This window comes from Larus michahellis, chromosome 7 (assembly GCF_964199755.1).
Source record: "Larus michahellis chromosome 7, bLarMic1.1, whole genome shotgun sequence".
In the NCBI taxonomy this organism is placed as follows: domain Eukaryota; kingdom Metazoa; phylum Chordata; class Aves; order Charadriiformes; family Laridae; genus Larus; species Larus michahellis.
In genome coordinates, this window is record NC_133902.1 from 24686695 (window position 1) to 24708724 (window position 22030).

General features: G+C 44.8%; 1 protein-coding gene across 1 annotated transcript in view; it reads right to left on the reverse strand.

The window, feature by feature from the left end:
• Positions 1-570: 570 nt before the first annotated feature.
• TMEFF2 (transmembrane protein with EGF like and two follistatin like domains 2) overlaps positions 571-22030 on the reverse strand; it is a 130816-nt gene continuing 109356 nt past the window's right edge. The window contains exons 8-11 of the mRNA XM_074593992.1: positions 9242-9365; positions 7565-7723; positions 2236-2322; positions 571-1827 (exon numbers count right to left, since the gene is read on the reverse strand). Coding sequence (XP_074450093.1) covers positions 1731-1827; positions 2236-2322; positions 7565-7723; positions 9242-9365 — 467 coding nt within the window. The 3' untranslated portion in view covers positions 571-1730. The remainder of the gene's footprint in view (positions 1828-2235; positions 2323-7564; positions 7724-9241; positions 9366-22030) is intronic.

A 22030-nucleotide genomic window follows, 5' to 3' on the forward strand; every position in this document is an offset into this window, starting at 1 on the left:
TTAGTTGATGGAGGGATCTGAAGAGGGGCGTTATAATGCCACTTATGTATCGCTTTAATTAGCAAAGCTTGCAAAGTCTCCCTAGAAGGGATCATGTGCCACCAAACCGGTACAGCCCCGCGCTGCTGTGCCGGCGTTCCCCTCCATGTCGTACCACCCCCGCTGAGCCTGCGTGTGGGAGACAAAACCAGCAAGGACTGGGACAAAGAGGAGGGTTTTCCAGTGGGTTTTGCCTGGAAGGGTCCCTGTGGTCCAGCGGGCCAGGATCACGCCTGCTCGCTGCCGCCCTGCTGTCACTCCTACCCCGCGCCATCGCTCTTCTTCGGCTTTGAAAAGAAGCCTCGAGGACCGGAGAGCTGGGGGCGAGGGCTGAGGAGGCGGGAGCGGCTGTACAGCCCCCCCGGTCCCCCCGCCTCTCCCCAGCCCAGGGCTCCGGGAAGCAGATGGACCCTGCAGGGACGGCAGTCCAGCGCCGGAGAGCTGCCAGGCGCCTTCCTCGGCCCCGCTGCCTGCGGAAGCACCGCGCTCCCACTCCCATCAATCAGCACAGACCAGCTGCCTGGAAGCATCTCTTGCCAATCGCCTTTTATTACCTTTAAAAAGCCAAGAAACCCAGAACAAGACAAAAACTGAGAGCGTGTGAACATCATGCAATGGATTCACTTTAAAGCAGGCTGAAGGAGGGGGACGGACAACCAAAGGCCGTGTTAGAGTAGAAGTATCGCTTCGCCTGTGCCTGAGGGCCAGATCGCGTGGACTGTCACTGGTGGGGTTGGTGGTGACTGTTGTGAGTGACCAGACCGATGCTGAAGCAGGAAATGGAAACACACTCATCCCGAGTAACCCCAGACCTGATTCTGACTCAAATGCGATTTCACATGGTGATGACAGCGAGAAATACTCCTGCCTCTTGTCATGGGTACTTACTGCCTAGGCAAAGTCTCTTTGGAAAGGAGCAGCACAATGAACACAAGGGTTTTTTAGTTCAATTATGTTATTTAGTGTGACTAGTACTCCGGCAGTCAGTTAGTGGAGTGGATGTTATCCAGCAGGAGCGAAGTTACCGCACTCTGCCCTTCAGTCTCACTCTGTCGTCTTCAAAATTCATAGCACAAACTACAGTGATATTACCTTCTCGAAAGAATGTGTTTTGGAGAGTTTCGGCTGCCATGGAAATAACTTTGCATCTTGTCCATCATGTGGATGTGACAAAACACATGCCCTTATTTTCCTGAGGTATAGCCAACATTTGAGTTCATTACATTTAATGGAGTAGGGTCACCCATAAAGTTATTCATAAGGTGTTTTCTGAGTGGTTTTCACCTTCTCTTTGAAAAAATAAATTATATCAGCATGTTCATGAGGTACAAATGGTACTGGCATTTCAGCTGTTATTATGTTATTAACTTTTTTAACCTAATAATTTTCAATCAACAGTAAGAAGCAATTTTCACTCACTCCAGTGACCAGAGTTGGAGATTCTGCAAAGTGTTCTTGTAGGGTTCACCTTGATAGACACCTAATTCCCTCCCAAATCGAAACATTACCCCCGACACTCCCATTGCGGTTACCGAGAATCTCCATTTCCCCTTCGGTTAGGATTTAATTTAGAAGGCAAAGACTTCCTAAGCTATGGGAGAGTAAAGATAGATGGTATGGGAGAAGAAGGCTGATGAAATGTAGTTGACTCCGGATCTGAAATATTTTATCCCTCCTCAATGTAGGTTAAATTATTCTTCACCTTTCCCACATCCATAATTGTCGCTGATCTTGGACCAACTCAAAACCCTACTACTGAGTTCAGTAGACTCAAAATTGCCACTAGAACTGGAAAAAGAAAAAAAAAAAAGAAGAGATTTGTTAGTGTCCATATACAATATCCCAAGACTATACACAGCTATGAGATACAGCAAATTTAAGAAAGGCAATTTTTTTCTCATCACTGAGTATTTATTATATATAACAAATACATGAAAAAGAAAAAACTATATTGTGTGATATAAATAGTTTATTTACATTACAGAAAAACATCAAGACAATGTATACTATTTCAAATATATCCATACATAATCAAATATAGCTGTAGTACATGTTCTCATTGGTGTAGATTACCACAAATGCAAGGCAACATGTGTAGATCTTGTCTTAATCTTTTGTCTATAATACTGTATTTTGTAGTCCAAGCTCTCTGCAGTTAGTTTTGCCATTGTGGAAACATGCGCTCTTTAAATTAACCTTGTCGATGCTCTTGTTGTGTTGTCTGAACTGTAGTGCCCTGTGTTTTGCTTCTGTCTGTGGATTCTGTTGCTCCTGGGACATTTCCTGGAAAAGAGAGTTGTGAGAATACACGGCTCTTAAGAACGCGTCTGCTCAAGGGTCGGTGCGGGCAGCGGGGGACAGGAGGGCGAGAGAGGGATCCTCTGGCCCTCGGCACATTTCGCCTTTGATGAAATGAAAAGGGCTGGCTAATGGCAACGGCATCACAACAACACGCCACAAACCATATTGTAAACAAAAAGATGGCAAGGGAAATATTTAAGATTCCTGCTCCTTCCTGGAGAGCCGTGGCGAGACTGCTGTGCTGCAACAGATCCTACTGCACCACATCTCTTGGCTCGTCTTTAAATAACAGAACGATTTTCAGCGAGGCGCGGGTAGAAGATTTAGGACGGTCTCACGCTCACCTGCTCGGCATCCCAGGCCTGGGAAGTACTTACAATGTGGACGCGGGGGCCGCCTTTCTGAGGAGCTCAGCGTCCGCAATCCCTATTAGTCTCCATGGAAATGCTCCATGCTCAGGTCATTAGCGAGCAGCCACTTTACTTACGGGTGCCTGCACCACGCTACGCTCCTCACACGGCTGCTTGGCTTAGCGCGGAAAGCAATCGCACCGCGAAGACAAAACCTTATTTTCCTGTGGATGGCTGCAAAAGCAAATCTCTTCTGCCTCAGGACCTCACAGTGCTCCTCAGCGAGGGCACGTTTCAACCCTTTACCTGCAGCAGCGTCAGCTATGGGGGCTGCTACAGCGTTTACCCCTCATAGAAAGATAATTGTGTGTTTCTGCTTTCCTCCCATGGAAAGGCGCCCTTAGACAGAGAGCATGGAGAAGTTTAGCCCCGGGTGGAGGCTGCAGGAAGTTCTGAGCAGCTGAACGCCAAGGGGCTTACGGCAGAAACTGCTGGGCAAGCGGAAGCACAGCAGGGTGACCAACACCCTCTAAAAAAGGCCCAGACTATTTGCATTTGTGGTACCTGTAGGAAAACGGTGAGCTACAGAAAACCAACCAGCAGTAAAAACAGTCCTTTACTCAGGGTGACCTGGTTAACTTTTTTGCAGAGGAGGAGGAGGAAGCTATTCCTAATTTGGCCGCGTGTTTGTCCTCTTTCTTCAGCCGAAGCTCTGCACGGGGTTTCGCCCGGGTGCGCCTCACGAGAAAGGCTGAAACACCCCCTTGGAGTGGTATGACAGAAAGCCCCACGATACTCCAGACCATACTGACATGGGAAAAAAAAATCCCTTTATATTCGGATATCTTGTATTTCTGTTACTGGGAGGCTTTCAGTGGCACCTGGTGAAGCCCTCTGGGTTATGCAGTGGGGAGAGCCCACCCTCTCCGTGCAGTGAGAGCTCATTGCACTCGCCTTCAGCTCCGTGTCAAATAACTAACAGCAAAATAGAGTGAAGTAAGTTTTTACTGACCCCTTAAAATCGAAAAGACCACTTTTTTCCCCCCTGTTGAATGGGAGTGATGCTATAGTTTAGTGACGCCAACTGAAAGGCTAAACAAGAGCATAAGGACTTATGAAGCATTTCAAAACGCTGAAATACAATTATATAAGCGTCTAACAAAATGTGGGTCAGATTGTCCTGACTTGCCTCACTTTTAAGCCAACAGGACCACCCCCTCATGAGAAACTGCACGGCTGCGCGCTATATTTTGCCTCCTTCCTTTCTTGGAAGCGGTAAAGTAGGCTGCTATCATTACTCCAGGAAAAATAAGCCTGCGTCTCCAGCGCTCTTGGAGGTCACGGCAGAGCTTTCATTATGAAACTAATGCAGACTTTAGCTGGTTTGCGATTTCATGACAAACTCATTATTCACTGCGTGTTCCTCAAAAGGCGATCAAACTTTCTGAGTGAGCCAGGGAGCCGCTGTTGGCAAACACAGGGCTGATTCACTGAGCTGCGTGTCATGTGCACGCCGACAGCCCCGACTGTCCCTGCGCGGCCTCTCCTGTCCATTCAGCCGGAGGCTGCACAGTAGGACCTCACAGCACTCCACGGGAGACGGCACCGACACCTCCACGCGCTGAGAGACGGCACCGCTAAATTCTGCTGCAGCCGCCGGCAGCCACGCAGGCTGACCAAGCTGCCAGGGCTTCCTCCCCAGCCCCAGAGGATGGGGATTCACACCAGAAGGCGCAGCCCTGCTTTGCCCCAGCGCCCAAGCAGGGTTGGGGAACCAGGCGTGGGAAGCCACGGTGGGCACAACTGGACTGTTTTTGTAAGAAATGTGTGGAGGTACCAGGTGCTGACCAGGAGGGTCAGCAATCCCAGGCGATGCAGCCGTGCACTCCCAGAGAACGGTGGACACCGACTGCTCCAGATGGAAGCAAGGAGATGTGCATCTCACGGGCGCTTTCTCAAAACCAACACCGACAGTATCTATACGGGCACTTAGTCCAAGGTCAAAAGAAATCGATTCAAACTTAGAGATTACTCCAATTAAGATGATGAAAAAGCACCTCTTAACCAAAAATGCCCATGTTTAATTGCATAAGACACTATGCTACCAATTGATGGAAGCCTGGGAAGGCCCCAGGGCCACGTACTGACACCACAACTGCTTAAATGCAACGCTATTGCATTTACAGGTAGGCTGTGTCTGAAGTGCGTTTGGATTTGCTAGGAGGGGCATTGGCATTTAACCAGTTTTTTAGACTTAATCATCTGCTAAAATTGAGTGACAGCTTTCTCTTGCTCCTTAACTCTTTAATCAAAAGTTCTTTGTAGTGCTCTGTGTGGGTGATGCTTTCATTTATGAACACAGCAGTTATATCAATGTAAACTAGGTGCTGGAGCGCAGGCTGCCTGCCCTCCCTCCATTGAAGCTTGTTCGCAAGCTTGAGTTACTCACAATGTGATTCATAGCAGGTAAAACACATTATGCATTCATTTTTAATCAAGTTATTTCTTCACATAAATAAGCTGCTGTGACTAAACATTAGGGAAGCACTAAAAATGCAAAGCTGTAAAGAAAACTGCTGAGAATCATTATGACACTAGGCCATACCTATATTATTTACTATCCTCCTTCACTTTTATCATTGCTTCTCTTTTGCCTTACCTCTGAGCTAAAAGTTCTCGGGCGTAGGGACCGTGCCTCACTGCTGCACCCCCTTTCCCCCTGCCTCTTGGCCACTGGTCCCCTGCCCTTCCACCCCAGCTGCTTATTCCCATTGCTGGCACTAGTGATGAGCAGCCAGGTGGCCAACCTCATCAAGGAGCCGAGCCGCTTAAAATTAAATTATCAGTTTTGTGGGTTGAGTTTTCAGCTGAAATCTGTCCCCTGACTGGGTTTGTTGCGTGGCTACACAAATGCTGATGGTGGCACGAGAGCATTGGCAGGACCAAGTGCCCAGGAGCCAGGGGAAGGGGCAAGGGCAGACCGCCCCTGTCAGCAGCACAGCTCATTTATCCTGATTAAAGTGTCTCTGCACCAATGGCTCTAAAAGTGCCCGGGAACTGCCCAGAGCCTTCCAGCAACGGAGGACACCCCAAAGATTTGCACCACTGTACAGGTACAATTTTAAAAGCAACAACAGTAACGACAGCTAAAAGATTTGCAATGGTAGTCTTACGCGGCTCAAATGCAGGGTTTGGACACAGCGCACCAAACTCATTTGATAAATTAATTAGGTGAAGCTGCACTGAAATGAGCAGCAAAGAATTTGGCCGCAGCAGCCTCTGAGTGAGGGAGGCTTCCCTTCTTTCTCGCAGGAACCTGGTAGGGTGGTTTTAGTGCTTTCAAGAGTTCAGGGTGTGGAGTTCGAACCAGTACAGTCAGGTTCTCCAACGCGGATGACTTCAAAAACTCAATTACTTATGCATATGCTGCCACAACGCTCTCTTGTCATGTGGATTTCTCTTAGGCCACTTAAGAGTACACTTTTGCAAATGTATCTCGAATCATTATGCTGGGATGGAGGATGCTCTGCAGTAATTACATGCATTACAGAAAGAAGTCAAAAGATCATAAATTAACTTGGTTACAAAGTGTGCAGGAAAAGGTATCATCTATGTGCGAAAACAGTGTGATGGGTAATTTGCATTACAGTACCAGATCTCTCAGAGCACACTGTCTTCATTCTTCAATAGAAAGTATTCTGCGTTACTGTGTCAAGGTGACAAAGCTGGAGTCACTCAACAAAATGTTACAGAGCATTTGTTCCACTATCAGTTACTACGCCATCTCCTTTTTGTTACCACACACTACATTTTCGGTTCTCTGAATTAATTCTGTGAATATCACCACAATATAATCTATTGACTCATTCAGCATTTACTGTTGAGTTGATGGACTCGGCCACAAAAGTAGCTACGTTTCATCAGACGGTTTCGGTTTACACCTTTAGGCCACAGAAGGACTTATGATTTTTGGGGGGTTGTCTTTTCTAGAAACAAATGCTACACTTGTCTTCCAGCCGGGTAGTGCAACATAGGGACTGAGATATCTTAGAGATTTTATTTTCTACAGAGGTATGATACCTGGCTTTTAATTTTTTTGTCTTTTAAAAGAAATTTATTTCAGCAAGAGTGATTTATCGGTGTTCCTAGCTGAGTGAATTTAACCTCGTAATTTCTGAAAGCAGCCTGAAGATGTCTGACGTTCAGAACTTACCCCAAGCCCTCCTAGATGCAGTAAGAGGGAAGCAGAGCAGCACACGTAGGAGGGGAAGGATTGCGTTCACCTCTCTTGTTCTAAACTACCCTGGGGCTGTCCTTTCCAGTCAAACAACCCTTTCCTTATTAAAGCAAAAAACCAAACATATATGGCTTGGTGTGCCACTATCTAGTGAAGACCTTAAACATGTGCGGTACCTTGGAACATGTATACAAGCCTAATGAAATCATTTAATCAATGGGATTGCAAACAGGCTTAAAAGTTTGTATGCTTTGCCTGATTAGGACTAAGGGAATGGGCCCTTGAGGAAACCAGATGGAGATATGATTAGTTTTATTAAGTGCTGATCCAGCTGCTGTATTTGTATTCCTCTTATTTATATGAACAATATTTGTCCAAGCACCTGAATACAAAATAGGAAACTTCATTTGCTGTAGGCACCGTTGCTACCTAAGTTTGATTAAGATGGAAGTAAAAATTCCGTTATAATAATGAAACAGTACTGGCTGGCTGGACCAGACAATATTGTCTGTTTGTTGGTGATTTAAACAGTATTTGTTATCAGTAGTGTCACTGCAGAAATCTGTATAATCAGCGCACAAAGTAGGAAAAACAAAGGTCTTTTTCTTTTTCTATTGCAAAGTACCAAAGTACTGACCTTGTAATACAGAGGACTACAACACAGATGATAGCAATCTGGATGGTTCCAATCACAGCTGCTATTAAGACATACTGAAATCGTACTGGACCTGGAACCACATATAAAACGCTGTAGTCCTTTTTTTCACAGTGTTGTCCAGTATAGCCGGCATCACATCTGAAACAAAAAATTTTTTTCTGCTTATACTTGCTGCTTTCAAAGAATGAAAAAAAAAAAAATTATATCTGAAAAAAAAAATCAGTGGCCTAAGGGTAAGCTCCTGTGGGTACTTTTTGCAGGATGCCCCGCACCCCCCAAGAAAGCACTGATGCCTCCTCGACCTCTCAGAGGGAAGACTTCAGGTCCTCAGCGTCACCAATGTCTGCGAGAGTGAACGACACTGCTACAGTACCAGGCGGTGCCCAGGGATGGGGACTCGTCTAGCATCAAGTAGAACTACTTGCACGTTGTGATGAGAATCCATTTAGTTCCTCGCACAACATATTTTAGATTTCTCCCTTTCTTTGGGGAGGTGGGGGAGGGTGAAAAGCCTTCTAGTTGTGGATCCTTATGCAGATTACCCCTAAGGAGGTGATAAGCAATCATCCAAGCTCCGTATGAAATGTGATTAGATGTTCCTGCAAGTGGATACATCATTTACATTTTGTCTGGTTGCTATAAAAAACCCTCTGTTGATGCTGCAACCATCCACCCCAATGCCGCCTGCTGCGCTGCTCACCAGTTCCCATCCTGCAGCCTGACATCTTCCTTCTGTGATTTTGGGGAACAAACAGTGGGTTTCCCATTTTAGCTCTTGCCCTCTTTCCCCTAAAGAGCCCAAGTGAGAAGATACAAAAATCCAGGTCAATGGCAGCAGCAACCATAAGAGACCGAGCCAGATTGTCTGGGCTCCTCTCAGAAGTGTTAGTGGGGCACTGAACCTGATGGGTCAAGCCTTGAGCTTCCACCCTTTTCCTCTCCTGCATTCCCACAGCAGCCAGCAGCTTGAGGAAAGGACACTTATCCATCTATATGGAGAATGCAGCGGTTGCAAAGAGCAAAACGTGCCCTGGCTGTTTGCAGGAGCTGGGAGAAGCTGGTTTGAGGATCTGTCCTGGGGAGTAAGTCTGGTCCGTATCTTTGCTCTCCCAGTCCAACGTCCTGGGAAAATGGCGCTTCATGCGTAATAGTCCTTTTCTTTGCCACCTGGTTGGACTTCAGGAGTCTTTGCAGGGCGGCATTCACTGCAGAAACACATGCTTTCACTATTACTTCTCCTCCCTGTCCTAACCTCCTCCAAAGCCACCTCCCGAAGGAGCCACCTTCGCCCCAGCCCGCTGCCCCATGATCATCACTCCTGCCACAGCAGGGTAATATCCCTCCCTGGTGGCACTCCTCTTCTTCAGGCTGAAGAGGCTACCTAGCAGCTGTCGGAGCACTTTGTGAAGTGCTTTTCAAAATATATCTAAATATAGATGAAGGTTATGGAATGTTTTTACAATCAATTAACATTGTGCATAACTCAATACACTTTTGCCACATAAAATGGGGACTTTGTTGAATAATTTAAGTCTAATGGGTTTTGTAGCACAAAGGGCCACGGTTACCATTATTTTCCATATTTTATTAAGATTAAGAGTTTTTTAAGTCAATATTTTCATGTGTGAAGCCTTTCCTTCTTGGTAGAAGGGTTACCTGCAAGATGGTTCCAGCATGTTAGTGGAGTGCTCACACTTGCCGTGCATGCAGAAGCCATTGTAATGCTCTGGACAAGGGATGTAGATCCCTCTTGCACTTTCTTCCAGTTTATTTGCATTCTCTGCGAACACAGGGGAAGAGAACATTAACCTGACAATGCAGGATAAGGTGAAATGATGGAAAGAATTCGACATATAAAAGAAAGGAAAATCAGAAGAACAAGATGTGAAAGATGCTGTTTATGGGAAGCAGGAGCAAGGGTTTGCACCTTGAAACAGGTAGGCCAATGTAAATGCAAAGCTTTGCAAGGTTTTCTGTTGTTCTCTTGCATATCTAATTCCTGTGAAATTACAGCAAATGAGACACCAAAAAAAATATTTGACTATTCAAAATCTTATTACACATGAAAAATGCCTGATCATTTCTGTTACCCTCTACGGACTGTCTCCTCACACCCAGGCAAGGCTAGGAGGAAGACTCTGGACATTTGCATGTAATGTACCATTACAATATATTTGGTCATTCAACACAACATATTCAAAAAGATAATTTTATAGCTGAAGTAGAGGAACAGGCGTCCAGAGCTGAAATTTATCACCAGTGCTACGTGCCCGTGCCCCACAGCATGGCTACCTTTAAACTACTTTAACCTCTGTACTTCCTTCTGCAGCTGTTAAATAGCCACTGAGACTGCAAATCCTTGAAAATGCCTCCCTCCATGTAGCCAGGAAAATCTAGTTTTGAAACAGGTATGTGCTCAATGTTTACATCATGGGCTGAAACGCAGAGCGTTACTTGCAATAAACTCATGTGAATTTTGTAGACCACCAAGGTGTTAATTAATCTGGGTAATTTTGGCAAATTCTTCCATTTAACCAATCAAATGGTAAAATTCTTTTTCTTTGATAGTATAATCTAGCCACAAGTTATTAAAAACAGAAGAAAAAATATCTCCTGATGGATGTGTGAGGAAATGTAGTTTGCACACAAAGAAGCTGAAGCATTTGTATCCTCCAAAGGAAGTCCCTGAGTGTTATGAAACAATTGCAATTTGTGTTCTGCCTCCAAGCCAGTCGTGCCGGCAGTAGGTACGCTTAGGTATTATCCCACCTTTGGGAAAAGTGTGTGCGGCAGATCCAAGATGCAGATTTTCATAATGAATTTCTTTCCTGTCGCGGCCGTCCAAGGAGAGTTTTAAGAGTCTCTAACAACTTGCACTAATAAAGTTGGTTATATTGTCCTTATGTTAAAACAGGCGAGGACAAGCTCCCAGCAAACGAGAACGACAAGGCAACCTCTACATCCCTTTAGACAGCATTAACTCCTCTGTTGTTGTTAGGACTTTCAGAACATTTCAGCACGAGTGATGAAGTCTCTTCTTGGGAAAGATGAAGAGACGGGAGGCAGCAACGCTAGGCTTATGTCACAGCCCCAGCGCTGTTTTCTCTTAACCTGAGGAAAATGACTGCAGCAAACGCAGCCTGTGAAGTCATAAATCTAATAAATAATACTTAATTTTCATCTTTTTTTATTAAAGGGAGGAAATTCCATTCATGTGCTTCCATGAGATACTCCAGCCTGTAGGTCCCCAGAGAGGTACAACTGGCACTGGCCTTGTGGACTACTTGCCATATAGCCAGCTTTCTGCGAGGCTACCGCTGCACTATGGACTGCTAGCGCTTGTTTTTAAAGGCACGTCTGTTGAACACAAATCTGTCTGCCTCTGCTGGGTCCCTGCTTACATTGGGACACCTGCGCGAGGCTGCCATGAAGGTTGTTAATGACAAGGCAGCACAGAAGTGGGCATCACGGTGCAGTGACGATCCCTGGGCTTGGGGCTGACAGCTGCTTCTGGGATGGCACAGATAGGACGGGTTGATAGGAAACATGTTGTAGGCCTGGTGTAACCTCCTTCGAGAGCTTGCCCAGGAATTCCTGCTATTGGAAAGAGGAGTAGCAGAAGATCTATTTGGTCCAGCGCTAAACATTTTTGGCTACTTATCACCCCCTAGGGGAGGCACAGCTACCAGCATGTGAAGTATATACACAGAGAGAGTTATTCTCCCACCAGGACTTCGTGTATATTCCTTTTTTCCACCCAGAAACCTTTCCAGAACAGAAAAATCGTTTATGACATAGGCCAGCTCTCAATGGACTTGCCCAGTGCACACAGGTAGATCCTGATGTACTCAGGACTTGTTGGACTCCATACACGTGTAGTGGCCATCTAGGCACCATGCCCGATGGCTTCCGGGTGTGCTGGACCTCTGCTATGGTCCACATTCAAACATATTTCTGTCCAGGAAACTGCATCAAGAAATAGGGGTTCCTTACTAATACACTTTTTTTTTTTTTCTGTTGTGGAAAATATGCCATTTCCTTCAAATCTTCCATTATCAAGAGGAAGTTTGCTTCCTTTCTGAAGAACAGGAGACCGCTCTGTGTGTCTGAAGGATCTCTGATCCTTCTTCCTTTTCAGATACCAAGACATCTCTGCGATGTCCATGAGCCACCACCAACCAGTGTGAGAATCCCTCCTCTCTCCGATGAGCCGGCAGTGTTGCTAAAATGGTAGGATACCATTTGGTTTCTTTTTTTTTTTAAAGGCATGCTTCAGGATGGTGAGGGAAATTGTTACTTTCAGGACAGACTAATCCACTAGGACTTGAAAGGGGGACCAGGACCTCTCCCAGACTTGCCGATGCTCTCACTGTGTGTAGGCTGTAGGGCTGGTAAAAAGAGGAAGGATTTTTCCTCCTCTTGCAATCATGTGGGTGGAAACAGTGTTTTCTTTAAAAAGGTCTCTAGCATACTTTAAAGCAAATCTAGGATCCTGCAGAACTTGCAATTACACCTCTAAGCGTAATGTTATGATAGAAAATGCTTTACTGAATCAAAAACGAGATGGCCCAAGCTTTGCTAGCACTTCATAAGATAAACACTTCATACGGGAACACCCGTCATCTGGCTTGGAAGAAACCACAAAACTTAGACATGAATTGCATGTAGTCCCTCATTTTGACTGATGACTGCTCTAAAAGAGTTAGGGATTGAACAAAAAGGCAGAAAGGTGGAAAAAGCTTGTATTTATTTTCATCTGCCATTTTGGTTGTTTGAAAGACAGATGACAATGAAAGCATCAGTTAGTTCAGGCAAAGAAGTCCCCCTCCTCTTCCAGCACATTTCGAATTCACCCAAAATAATTCCCCTGTCTAAAAAAACCAGGTTATTTTTCTTATTACATGAAACATCTTTTCTGATTCAAAATAGAGACCCAAGCACTAAGATATGCTTTAAAAATTCCTTCATGTTAAAACTGACTGCTCTCATTCCTGAAGGGTCTGAGCACTTTTCAGCAATACAGCCATCAATGAGATACTATCATGAATGCATCACAGGCTTCACATCACTATGAAACGAGAACTAGAAATCATTTCTAAAAAGAGAGGATATGAATTAAAAACATGTTTAAATCATGAATCAAATAAGAACTGTACAAAGTTCAAAAAAGCAAAACTAAATGAAATAAATTAAGACTTCCTCCCTTATTATAATTTTGGATTATTTATAAATTCAGTACCGGAGGCAATCCTCACTGATCAGATTATAGTATCACCAAACTAGGGAGCCCCTCCATCACACCAACCTGACATCTACAGAGAGCAATGCTTAAATACAAAGTTACCCCCTTTTTTCCGAGCACAGCAGATCGGTATTCATAGAGCAACAATACAGACTCAATTCAAAGTTCGTCAGGTTTCAGTAAAGCTAAATTCAGTAACTCCTCTTCATTAGACTTGCTGCATTGTTACTAGCAACTATGCGTGAAAGTTTTATTTGCACCAAAAAGATGGATTTGTACCTTTTTGTGATGGCTAGAATTTGAGACAGAAGCTGTAAAGCCTAAAGATAAAAACCCGAATGACTGGGTCAATCTCTCCTGTCTCTGGACAAATGTAATTCCTGACACATTTCTCAAAATGCTTCCCCTTTTCATTTTAAAAAGAAATACACCCTCACCCTCCCGATCAACTGTTTTCAGAAACCTTTTTCTTGAAGCATTTTTCTGATAGAAAACATCACATTGATGAAGCCAACATCTTTTTCATTTCTGCAACATTCTTTGCATCTTTAGCGTAACATGACATCTCATATTGTTCACATCTTTTGTTAGTGCCAGAACATGACATGATAGCCTATCATATAAGATACACTAGTCAAAACAGATTATTTTTAAATGCTTTGAGGCCAGATGCTACTTTGTGTAGACTGAAACAGCTTATCATCTTGCTTAGTAGAAGAGTCTCCCAGTCGAACACTTGCTCTCCAACCCTTCTGTGGATGGCAGGGAGATGCCGAGACGATGAAATATTTCACTGGGATAAGAAATTTGATCCTGAAAAGTTATCCGGTGTGACTAACCGCCCACTCAGTGATCTTGCTTTTCCCGATGGATTATCTTCTGAAATGTTAAATAAATTATTTAAAGCTATCTTGTCTAAATTCCTTAATATCTATGGCTGTTCCTGTCCTCCGTTAAAAAGCAGTGGAAGAATTATTTCAAATATACTTTGTATTCTTTTTATTTTAATTTCTGGATTAGCTATACCTTTACTTCAAAGTTTTTGGAAGCCGAATGTGCACCATTAGGATACTCGGTTAAATATCTCCGTAGAGGCTGAAATTCAAAAGCCGAAAGAATGTGCCGGGTTGCAGGACCTGACTCTATAAGGGATGAGAACAACGCAGCCAGATTCTTCTCTGGGCAGTCCTCACCAGCTCCCAGCTCCCATCTGAGCTAGCATGGGGCTTCTGGTACACAACTGAACATGTGGAGTAGCGCCACTGATGAACGAATAAATCCATTAGTGCCCTTGATGAGGAATATATGAAGTACTGCCTGGAGTGCCCAGAAAATTCTTTCCAGACATAAGTTCCTGCAATCCCCTTTGGAGAAATTCAATAAAAATCCAGGCAAAAATAGGATTCTTATGTCCAAAAATCGACTGCCAGGCACTTAATCAGTTCTGCAGGGCTGATAATTCTGTTGTTCCGTACATTTGAAGCAGTGGGACTTTCCAGGTGATTTCCGATAAGCAAAGCAGAGGGCCACCGCCTGTAAATTTGCATGTTAGCATTTTCACCGTTCTACAGTGCGTAATGTTGGAGCTTATGGAAATAATAACTGCCCATATAAGAAAATATTGGCTCACGTGCAGTGTGTACCTTGTGTACAGTCATCACTGGACAAGGGAGGTCCTGCAAATACATATATATATACACATATATTTCATTGAATAAGGGATGGGATGTTGAACCACGTACAGTAACAGCTATTTTAACACCTATCTCATTGGAAACAGCGGTTAAAGAGAACTGACTTACATAATAATTTAATTTTTTAATACTGCTGAAGTCAGTCAACTTTGCAGCTGAAAGCTCTCGCTGATATTGAGGTAGTGACTCCTTACACATCATAGTTTCAGAGGATTTATAAAGGGGGAAAAGGATTCTTGGGTCAAATGCATGTCCTTAACCTTCTCAACTCCTTTTGGAAGTGTGTGTCCCCCACTCCTTTTACCTCCTTGGCAGCTCTCCCAAAGATATGCTGCAGAGCATAGCACTGGGAACTTAACAATGCTCTTCTGCTCTGCATGATAGAGACTTGGTGTGGCAATTCGTATTTGAAATCAAAATAAATGTCCAGAGAGTATCAACCTGTGAAGCAAAGGTAGAGAATGCCCTGAGTTTTGTGGAAGAGCTTCAGTGATTGACATGGGGTGGGACTCTGAATCCTATGGATGAGCCTAGAGACAGTCTATGTTACTCATCTGCAGTCTTCACAGTACTCTGCTGGAGGAAGAGGGAGCTTCCTCAGCCCAGAAACGCTTGCAGCATCTGCAGAGGTTCGAAGGTCCCTCTGCAAAGTCAGAATGAATGGGGCTGTAATGGTATTGCTCCCTCTGAAAGTGCAGAACTGCTTTAGCAGGTTTACTGGTACTTCCCCCTCTCTAATAGCATCCAACAAGAATTAAGGTCCCACAGAAACTCAGGAGGATGAAGTCCTTAAGCAGGCTTCCTCCTAATGAAGAACCATGCTGATAAATCCCAGCTCAGACCTGGCTCTGATGAGAGAAAAGAGATTTCTCACGAGTCTTTGCTCAACAGCTCCAGACACCTTGCCCTTGACAAAGCTGCCAGCAGCCACGCTGCCACCCACCCCCACAGCCATACCTCGTCATTAAGAGCTGCTCAGATCTGACTTATTAATTATCTTGACACAGTGTGTTCCCTTCTTTTAAAACCCTTAATACCAAAGCTCTTCATCTTACAGAGTGTCTCTTTCCAAGGAAGAAAACCTGCGCAAGCAACTTGCCTGAAAATCCCTGTTTGGGTGGGCGTTGGAGTGAGGATTGAGAAGGAAGTGCTTGCTGCCACTCCAGGGGGAGCTCAGCAGCCCACTCTCCCCGAGAGCTCGTGGAAAGTGAGACACTAAATGTCAGCTGAAAACGGTCTGGCATCACTGTGCTGCAGCCCCAGCCTAAATTCATCCTGCAGCCACTCCAAGTACAAACTTCAAGCCAGTCTTGCTACATAAACTGCACAAAAAATACCATCCCCACATTAGCTATTTTACCGAGAGGAAAAAAAAGAAATGGAACTTTGTGAATTAAATTGCATTCACTTCTTTTCTCAGGCACAAAATAGGCTTGCTCAACACAGTAATTTATTAATTTTAAATGCCCCTATGCAAATGAGTTCCCTGGAATAAGATAACATCCACTTTCCTTTTTAAAAATAATCTAGTGCTTTTTATGTTTGAAATGATGGCAAGATGTCCTAGTGCATTTGGAAAAAAATATTGTGCTCTGTCTTTTGCAGCAATGTATTGTAATTATTCAGCCTGCTGCTACAATTAATAATAGAAACCAATGAATTAAGACACTAATAATCCCCAGATGTTCAAATGGTGAACAAAACGCTTTCAGCTTGTCAGCATATATATGTGGGCTATGCTATATATGTTAAAGCTGTCTCTGAACATTTGAAATCGAGAAGTACTTTTATTTACAACATCTGTGAACACATCTTCCTTATGTGAGAAACTAGGCAACTTGTTAGTCATTTTCCTGCACATAACAAGACCATTTGTCTACTCAAAACTACATGTAACCTTTTTTTTTTTTGACCCTCATTTGTTTTTTCAGTGGCCATAGTCCACCTGTATTCAATGGCTGGGCACAGATACTTTACCCTAGAGATTGACAGACACCTAGCAGCCGAGCATCCTCCAAAAATAGCACAGCAATAAGTACACGCTAGCAACCATTGCTCACATGTTTGAACAGGAATACCCTGCAATATTAGCCAGGCTGAAAGAGAAAAAAAAAAAAAAAGAAAAGAAAACGCCGTGTGGGCTAACATGTTGCTTCAAACTGATATTTTCTCAGCGTTCAGGTGCTCACATCAGGCACAACTCCTACCTGGGGTGCCTGTTTCACTCAGGGAGGTAAAGCCCAGAGCAGGCTGTTGTCTCACCTTGTCTGACCTCTTTTGCTTCCCCACCACCACTTTTCATCCACTGACCCCCACCGAGGCCGTCGGTAAAAGCAGCGGCCACTGCTGTGTAAAGCGGATGCTGCACACTGGATCTGAGGACATCAAGAGGTGACACACTGACCTCTTCCTTCAGCAGCTTCTCGGAGCGGTTCATCATTGCCTGTGATCGGCACCTGCCTGCTTCCCAGTCTGGTAGACTGGAGAGGTCTTCAGCTCCCCATACCGTCTCAGTGTTAGCTGTCACCAGGTCACTTCTCAATACTTTTGTGGATTAACTACACAGACTACACTAACTCTTTAAGGCTGCCGCCGCAGGGGCAGGTCTAATTGCTACGGATGTGATTTAATGATGTGGGGCTGTATTGTGGATTTATCCCTTTACCCGGGGTAAAGGGGCCCTTACAGTTTGCACTTCCTTTTTTTGTTACAGGATTGAATAAATCTGCGTTAACCCCATTCCTAGAATAGATTAAATCTCTCTTTGTGCTAACTCAGCTAGTCTTTGTTTTTGGCAGGCCGTTGATGTTCCCTTCACTCAGATCCCCCTGTCTCAGAGAGATGCCGCCGTCCCCGTGGGAGCAGCTTCCTCCCCCTTTGGAAACCAGCCATGTAAAGGAATAAAGTCGTAGTTTTTCTCCTCGTAGTATGATCTCCTTAGGCAGCTCATGACAGAGCCCTTAGAGAATGAGTTAACCTTATTATTACTGTAATTCTGTGTTGAAAAAAAGTTGGTGTCAGTTTAGAGATTTGTGAGGTTCCCTCCATGCCTGAAGGCAGAGGGGCGAATGCTGCATCCATCACATGCGGCACGGCAGGAGCGGAGCGGGTGTCACCCCTCTGTGAGAAATTCCTCCCAATGGCTTGGCTGATGGCTCACTGTCCCTCCCATCCACCTCTCCTTGAGCTCCTCATTAGTGCCAGTGCTGGAAATGGTCAAAAACGTTACAGTGGGAACCAGAGCAAGGCTCCTCTCTACGTCCTCTCCTCTGAAAAAGTATGCCTGAGAGTGGCAATTTACTCTTTAAAATACTGGATTAAACAGAGACGGAAATACCATTCCAGTACGTGTACGTTGGCAGCAGCAGATGCTTCTTTATGTGACCAAATTGTGTCTCCTTCAGAGCAGGCAGGCATGGATCTACAGGAGGAGGCAGAGTGTGGCTAGGAGGGATGCTGACATCGGAAGCATCTCTACGTTCAGCACTATCTTCTGGGGCACAGGAGCCAGACCGTGGTCCCCACCGCACAGCCCCAGGCAGCACCTACAAACACACGCTTCCCCCCAGCAGCAAAACCAAACAGCAGCTATTCACAACCATTCCCGGGCTAACACCAAGCGACACAGCAATATTGGTTAACTTAGTTAAGTGGTGATTAAGGAACAAAACTCCCTGAACTTGACCGAGCGATGTCCTGCTGTTTCTGCTTTGTGTGCTACTACGCAATTTCTGTATCAAAGCAGCCTTGCTAGTGCAGCACTCTAAGAGTGCTTATTTATATGTAGATGCAGCTATATGACATTTCCAAATGCCATACATTTGCATATGAAGGTTCCACTTTTCCTCCCCTCCTTCGAGTAAACAGAGTCTGCTGTGACTCCAAAGCAGTGCTTTCACTCAATTCGAGCTTTCTCCGTCCTCCTTGAGAAGCTTAAAAAACCCTCAAACATCTCATTTTCATAACTGGGCAACCATGGCTATCAGTAGTGTCTATGGGCAGGTCTTTTGATTTATAGCTGTACCTTTGATACCAAACTGAGCACGAAGAGCAAAACTGCGAGACCTTAAGATTTCATGTGAAATGGCTACAGATAATCTGCAATACAAATCAATATTTGCAAATAGGCCTCAGGCATATGATGGAAGCTTGTGGTCATCCTAAAAAAGGCTGTGGGTCACATTCATTATAGCTATGGAGATGATATTGATTTTTGTCACAGTTCTTTCACTTGAAAAGAAGAGCAGGAGCTCGTTGCAAGAGCTGCCGGGGAGCTCCGAAACTGCCCACCCAACACAAAACCACAACCTCGTGTAATGCCGGGAAAGCCAAGTGGACATTATATATTCAGCTTCCTTGTCACAGACAGATAAGGCTGAGGCAGATGGTATGTGGGCAAAGTTTCAACCTGAATACATTGCCTGCTAAAAACCAATAGTGCTAGGAAAACATCCCAATTTTGTGGCACGAGGCAGAGGAACGCGTTACCTGCACAGTACAGAGCCGTCCGATGCGGGGCCTCGAGGTATGTGTTACGGAGGAGCTGGAAGAGCTTCCCGTTGGCAACGGGTGTATGGAAAAACAATGAGTCTCAACACCTCTCACGTACCACCTAGTGTGAGGAGTGTGAATTATGTATAATACACAGATTGAGCCCCATCCTTGTACACATTTGCGCTGGGACGCCAAAGGGTGTGAGCTAAAGGAAGCAGTCTTTTGGCATCACCAGGTGGTGTGGGAGTGCTGATGGCATGTGGAGCGGATGGTGGAGTCACCAGGAATCAGCTGTCCCCCTCTCTCATAGCTCAGCCCTTCTCCATGGCTGCGAGCAGACCTCCTCCACATCCCTGCCTATCCTGTGGGTGGGCAAACGCTGAGGTGAGGACGAGCCATTCCCTCGAGCCCCTGCTCCGCCTGCTGTTAGGGGACTGTGACAGGCGCTTCCTGACTGTGACAACAGGCACAACAACCCCCAGGAGTCACCTTTAACCGTCACTGCAGTCTTAGCTTATGGAGTTTCACCCATCTGCCACTGCATTTCTAAAGGACTTCATCCTCCTCCCCCCGCCCACTGGTAGATAGCATCAAATATGACAAATGGGATGAGGTGCCAGAAAGCTGATAAATACTTTTGATATGGCCCTAAAAATAGTGAAGGGATATTTGTACCCTTCTGACACTTCTCCAAGAGTAGATGGATATGCATGACCTAAGTTTTAAGACGAGTGTCAAGAATATTGATGTGCGGAGGGAGAAAGATCGTTTCACTGGCACCGCCGGGGGGGACAGTCGCATGACTAACGATGTTTCCCGTCTCCCGGCCCCGGGGAGGGCTGTGCCTTTGGTGCCCATCCAGGAAAAGAGGATTCCAGTTGCCACTTCAGCTCTGCCCACCCAGGATGTATCTCTTCCTCTGTGGCCATGATGAAATGGGAGAAATAGGGTGCGAGTGCTCTCAGTGTCTGGTAGAACTTTTCATGGCTGGCTGGCACGTGGCTCACACTAGGGCAGGCTGTGACCACTGTATGTCTCTGGAGGACTATATAGGAATTAAACTATCTAAAGGCTTATTTCATAAACACAATGGGATAAAACATGCAGCACGGTTCAGATGGAAGGGAATGATAGACTGGGTAAGAGTTATAAACAATAATTTTGGGGCAGATTTGCTCTGGAGGACCAGTAAAACAGGGCATTGTAGTGCCCTAAGTTACGGCCTGGCAATTGCTGCCCGGCTAACTCGTGCTCCATACGGGATCAAGCCTGGTGTGTTTCTGTTGGGTACACCCTGTAAATTTAATTTAGGATTTATGAACTACCTCTGGAAATGTGGAAGTCAAACTCAGTTTTTTGCTCTCCCCCCAATCCCTACAATAATATAGACTCCAAAGGTCCCAAATTCACACACGCAATCCCAGTGTCCTGAAGCCATTCCCTCTTTGGCACCTCTGCAGGTGGCTGGCAGGAATTTTAGTATTGATGCAACTGGTGGCTCTTCCAGTTTTTAAAGACTACATTGATAAAAATTGCTTTTAAGCAATTTAACTGTGGATTAAGAAAGCAGGTTCTCATGTTTGCATGCAGATGCACTTATCATCTGTACCTACCTGACTGTATTACGAGGAACACGCACATTTTATGTAACACAAAGCTATCAATCCTTGCCCTGTCTCTTCAGCTATGTGAGTGGCTTTTACTGGCAGAAAGATTGGGCAGGCGATCAATGAAACAAAACAGGAGCTTCGTTTTGAGAAACTGCTGCAAATAAAAGCGCACCCTAATCCAATTACCAGGCTGTCCCCTAATTTCCAATAGGAACTCCATGTCTGAATGGATTGTTTTCTGCAGAGATCAATGGATGCCAAGAAGCAGTATTGGAAATGGTCTCTGACTTATTTTTAGGACTGCCAGCATGAACGTTACGAGAATTTACTTTTTGGTTGCACGCTTCAAACAAACTCAAAAAATTACAACTGAAAGCAAGTACGAATGGCAAAACTGTCAGAGAGGTTTGATGGAAGACACGGAGATGGAAAGGTTACTCAGGTACGTGACAATGCGGACAAGTAGGTCAGGGACGTCATTTTGGCCACAAGGTGTTTCCTTCAGTCCTTTTGACAATCTGAAGGTTTTACAGCCCCAGTTTTGCTCTAATTTTACATTCAGTTTTGATTACTAAAAGCGGTATTTTTTTTTTTTCCCTTTTTTGGGGGAGGAAGGGGGGCGCGTGTCGGTAAGGTGCTGCCAAGCTGGAGCACGACACCCATTTGGCTCCCTTCCCTCCTTTCTTTTTTTCCAAGGTAGCATCTGTGCTTGTAAAAATATGCTGCCCAAGAGAATTCATCCAGGAAACCGAAGAAAGAGCTGCAGAATTTGGGGGAAGTGTGCGTAAGAAAATAGGAGACTGAATTAAAAATATGTACCTCCTATATAGCGTATTTTCGAATGCTTCCTAAATCCTGTGCCTGGCAAATCCATTGTGCATATCTTCGTTGTTTTAATTGCCAGAAGATGACCCTGAATGTCCTGTGACTACTCAGAGATATGTCTGTTCTTGACTAAAAGCATGGTTTCAGCCATGCTTTTCACTGCTTTTGTTCAGGCTATTCAGAAAAATAAATACATTTTATTGGCATGTTGCAAAACTGTGATGCCCCGTCTGTACAAAGCAAAGCACTACGCTTGCTGAGGAATGAATCCTGCTCAGTTTGCCTCTATTTTTACTCAGTTGTCTCCCCTGAGTCCTGCATTGTAAAACTGTGATGGTAATGGGTCCGTGCAGTCTACAACTTTGCTTTCTGTATCTGCCTAGTTCTATTGTTAAAATCTTTTGTCGCTGCTCAGAGATCAGTTTTTAGCAGACTAGATGTTACAAATTCCTACCTGGTAATCAGGAGTTCCCATGCCTGAAGCGGGAAAGATATCCCTTGCTATTCACAATTTTAAGTGTAGGAGAAAAAGGTAAAACAATATAAAATGCCACTGGAGCAAAACCTGCTATATTCTTTT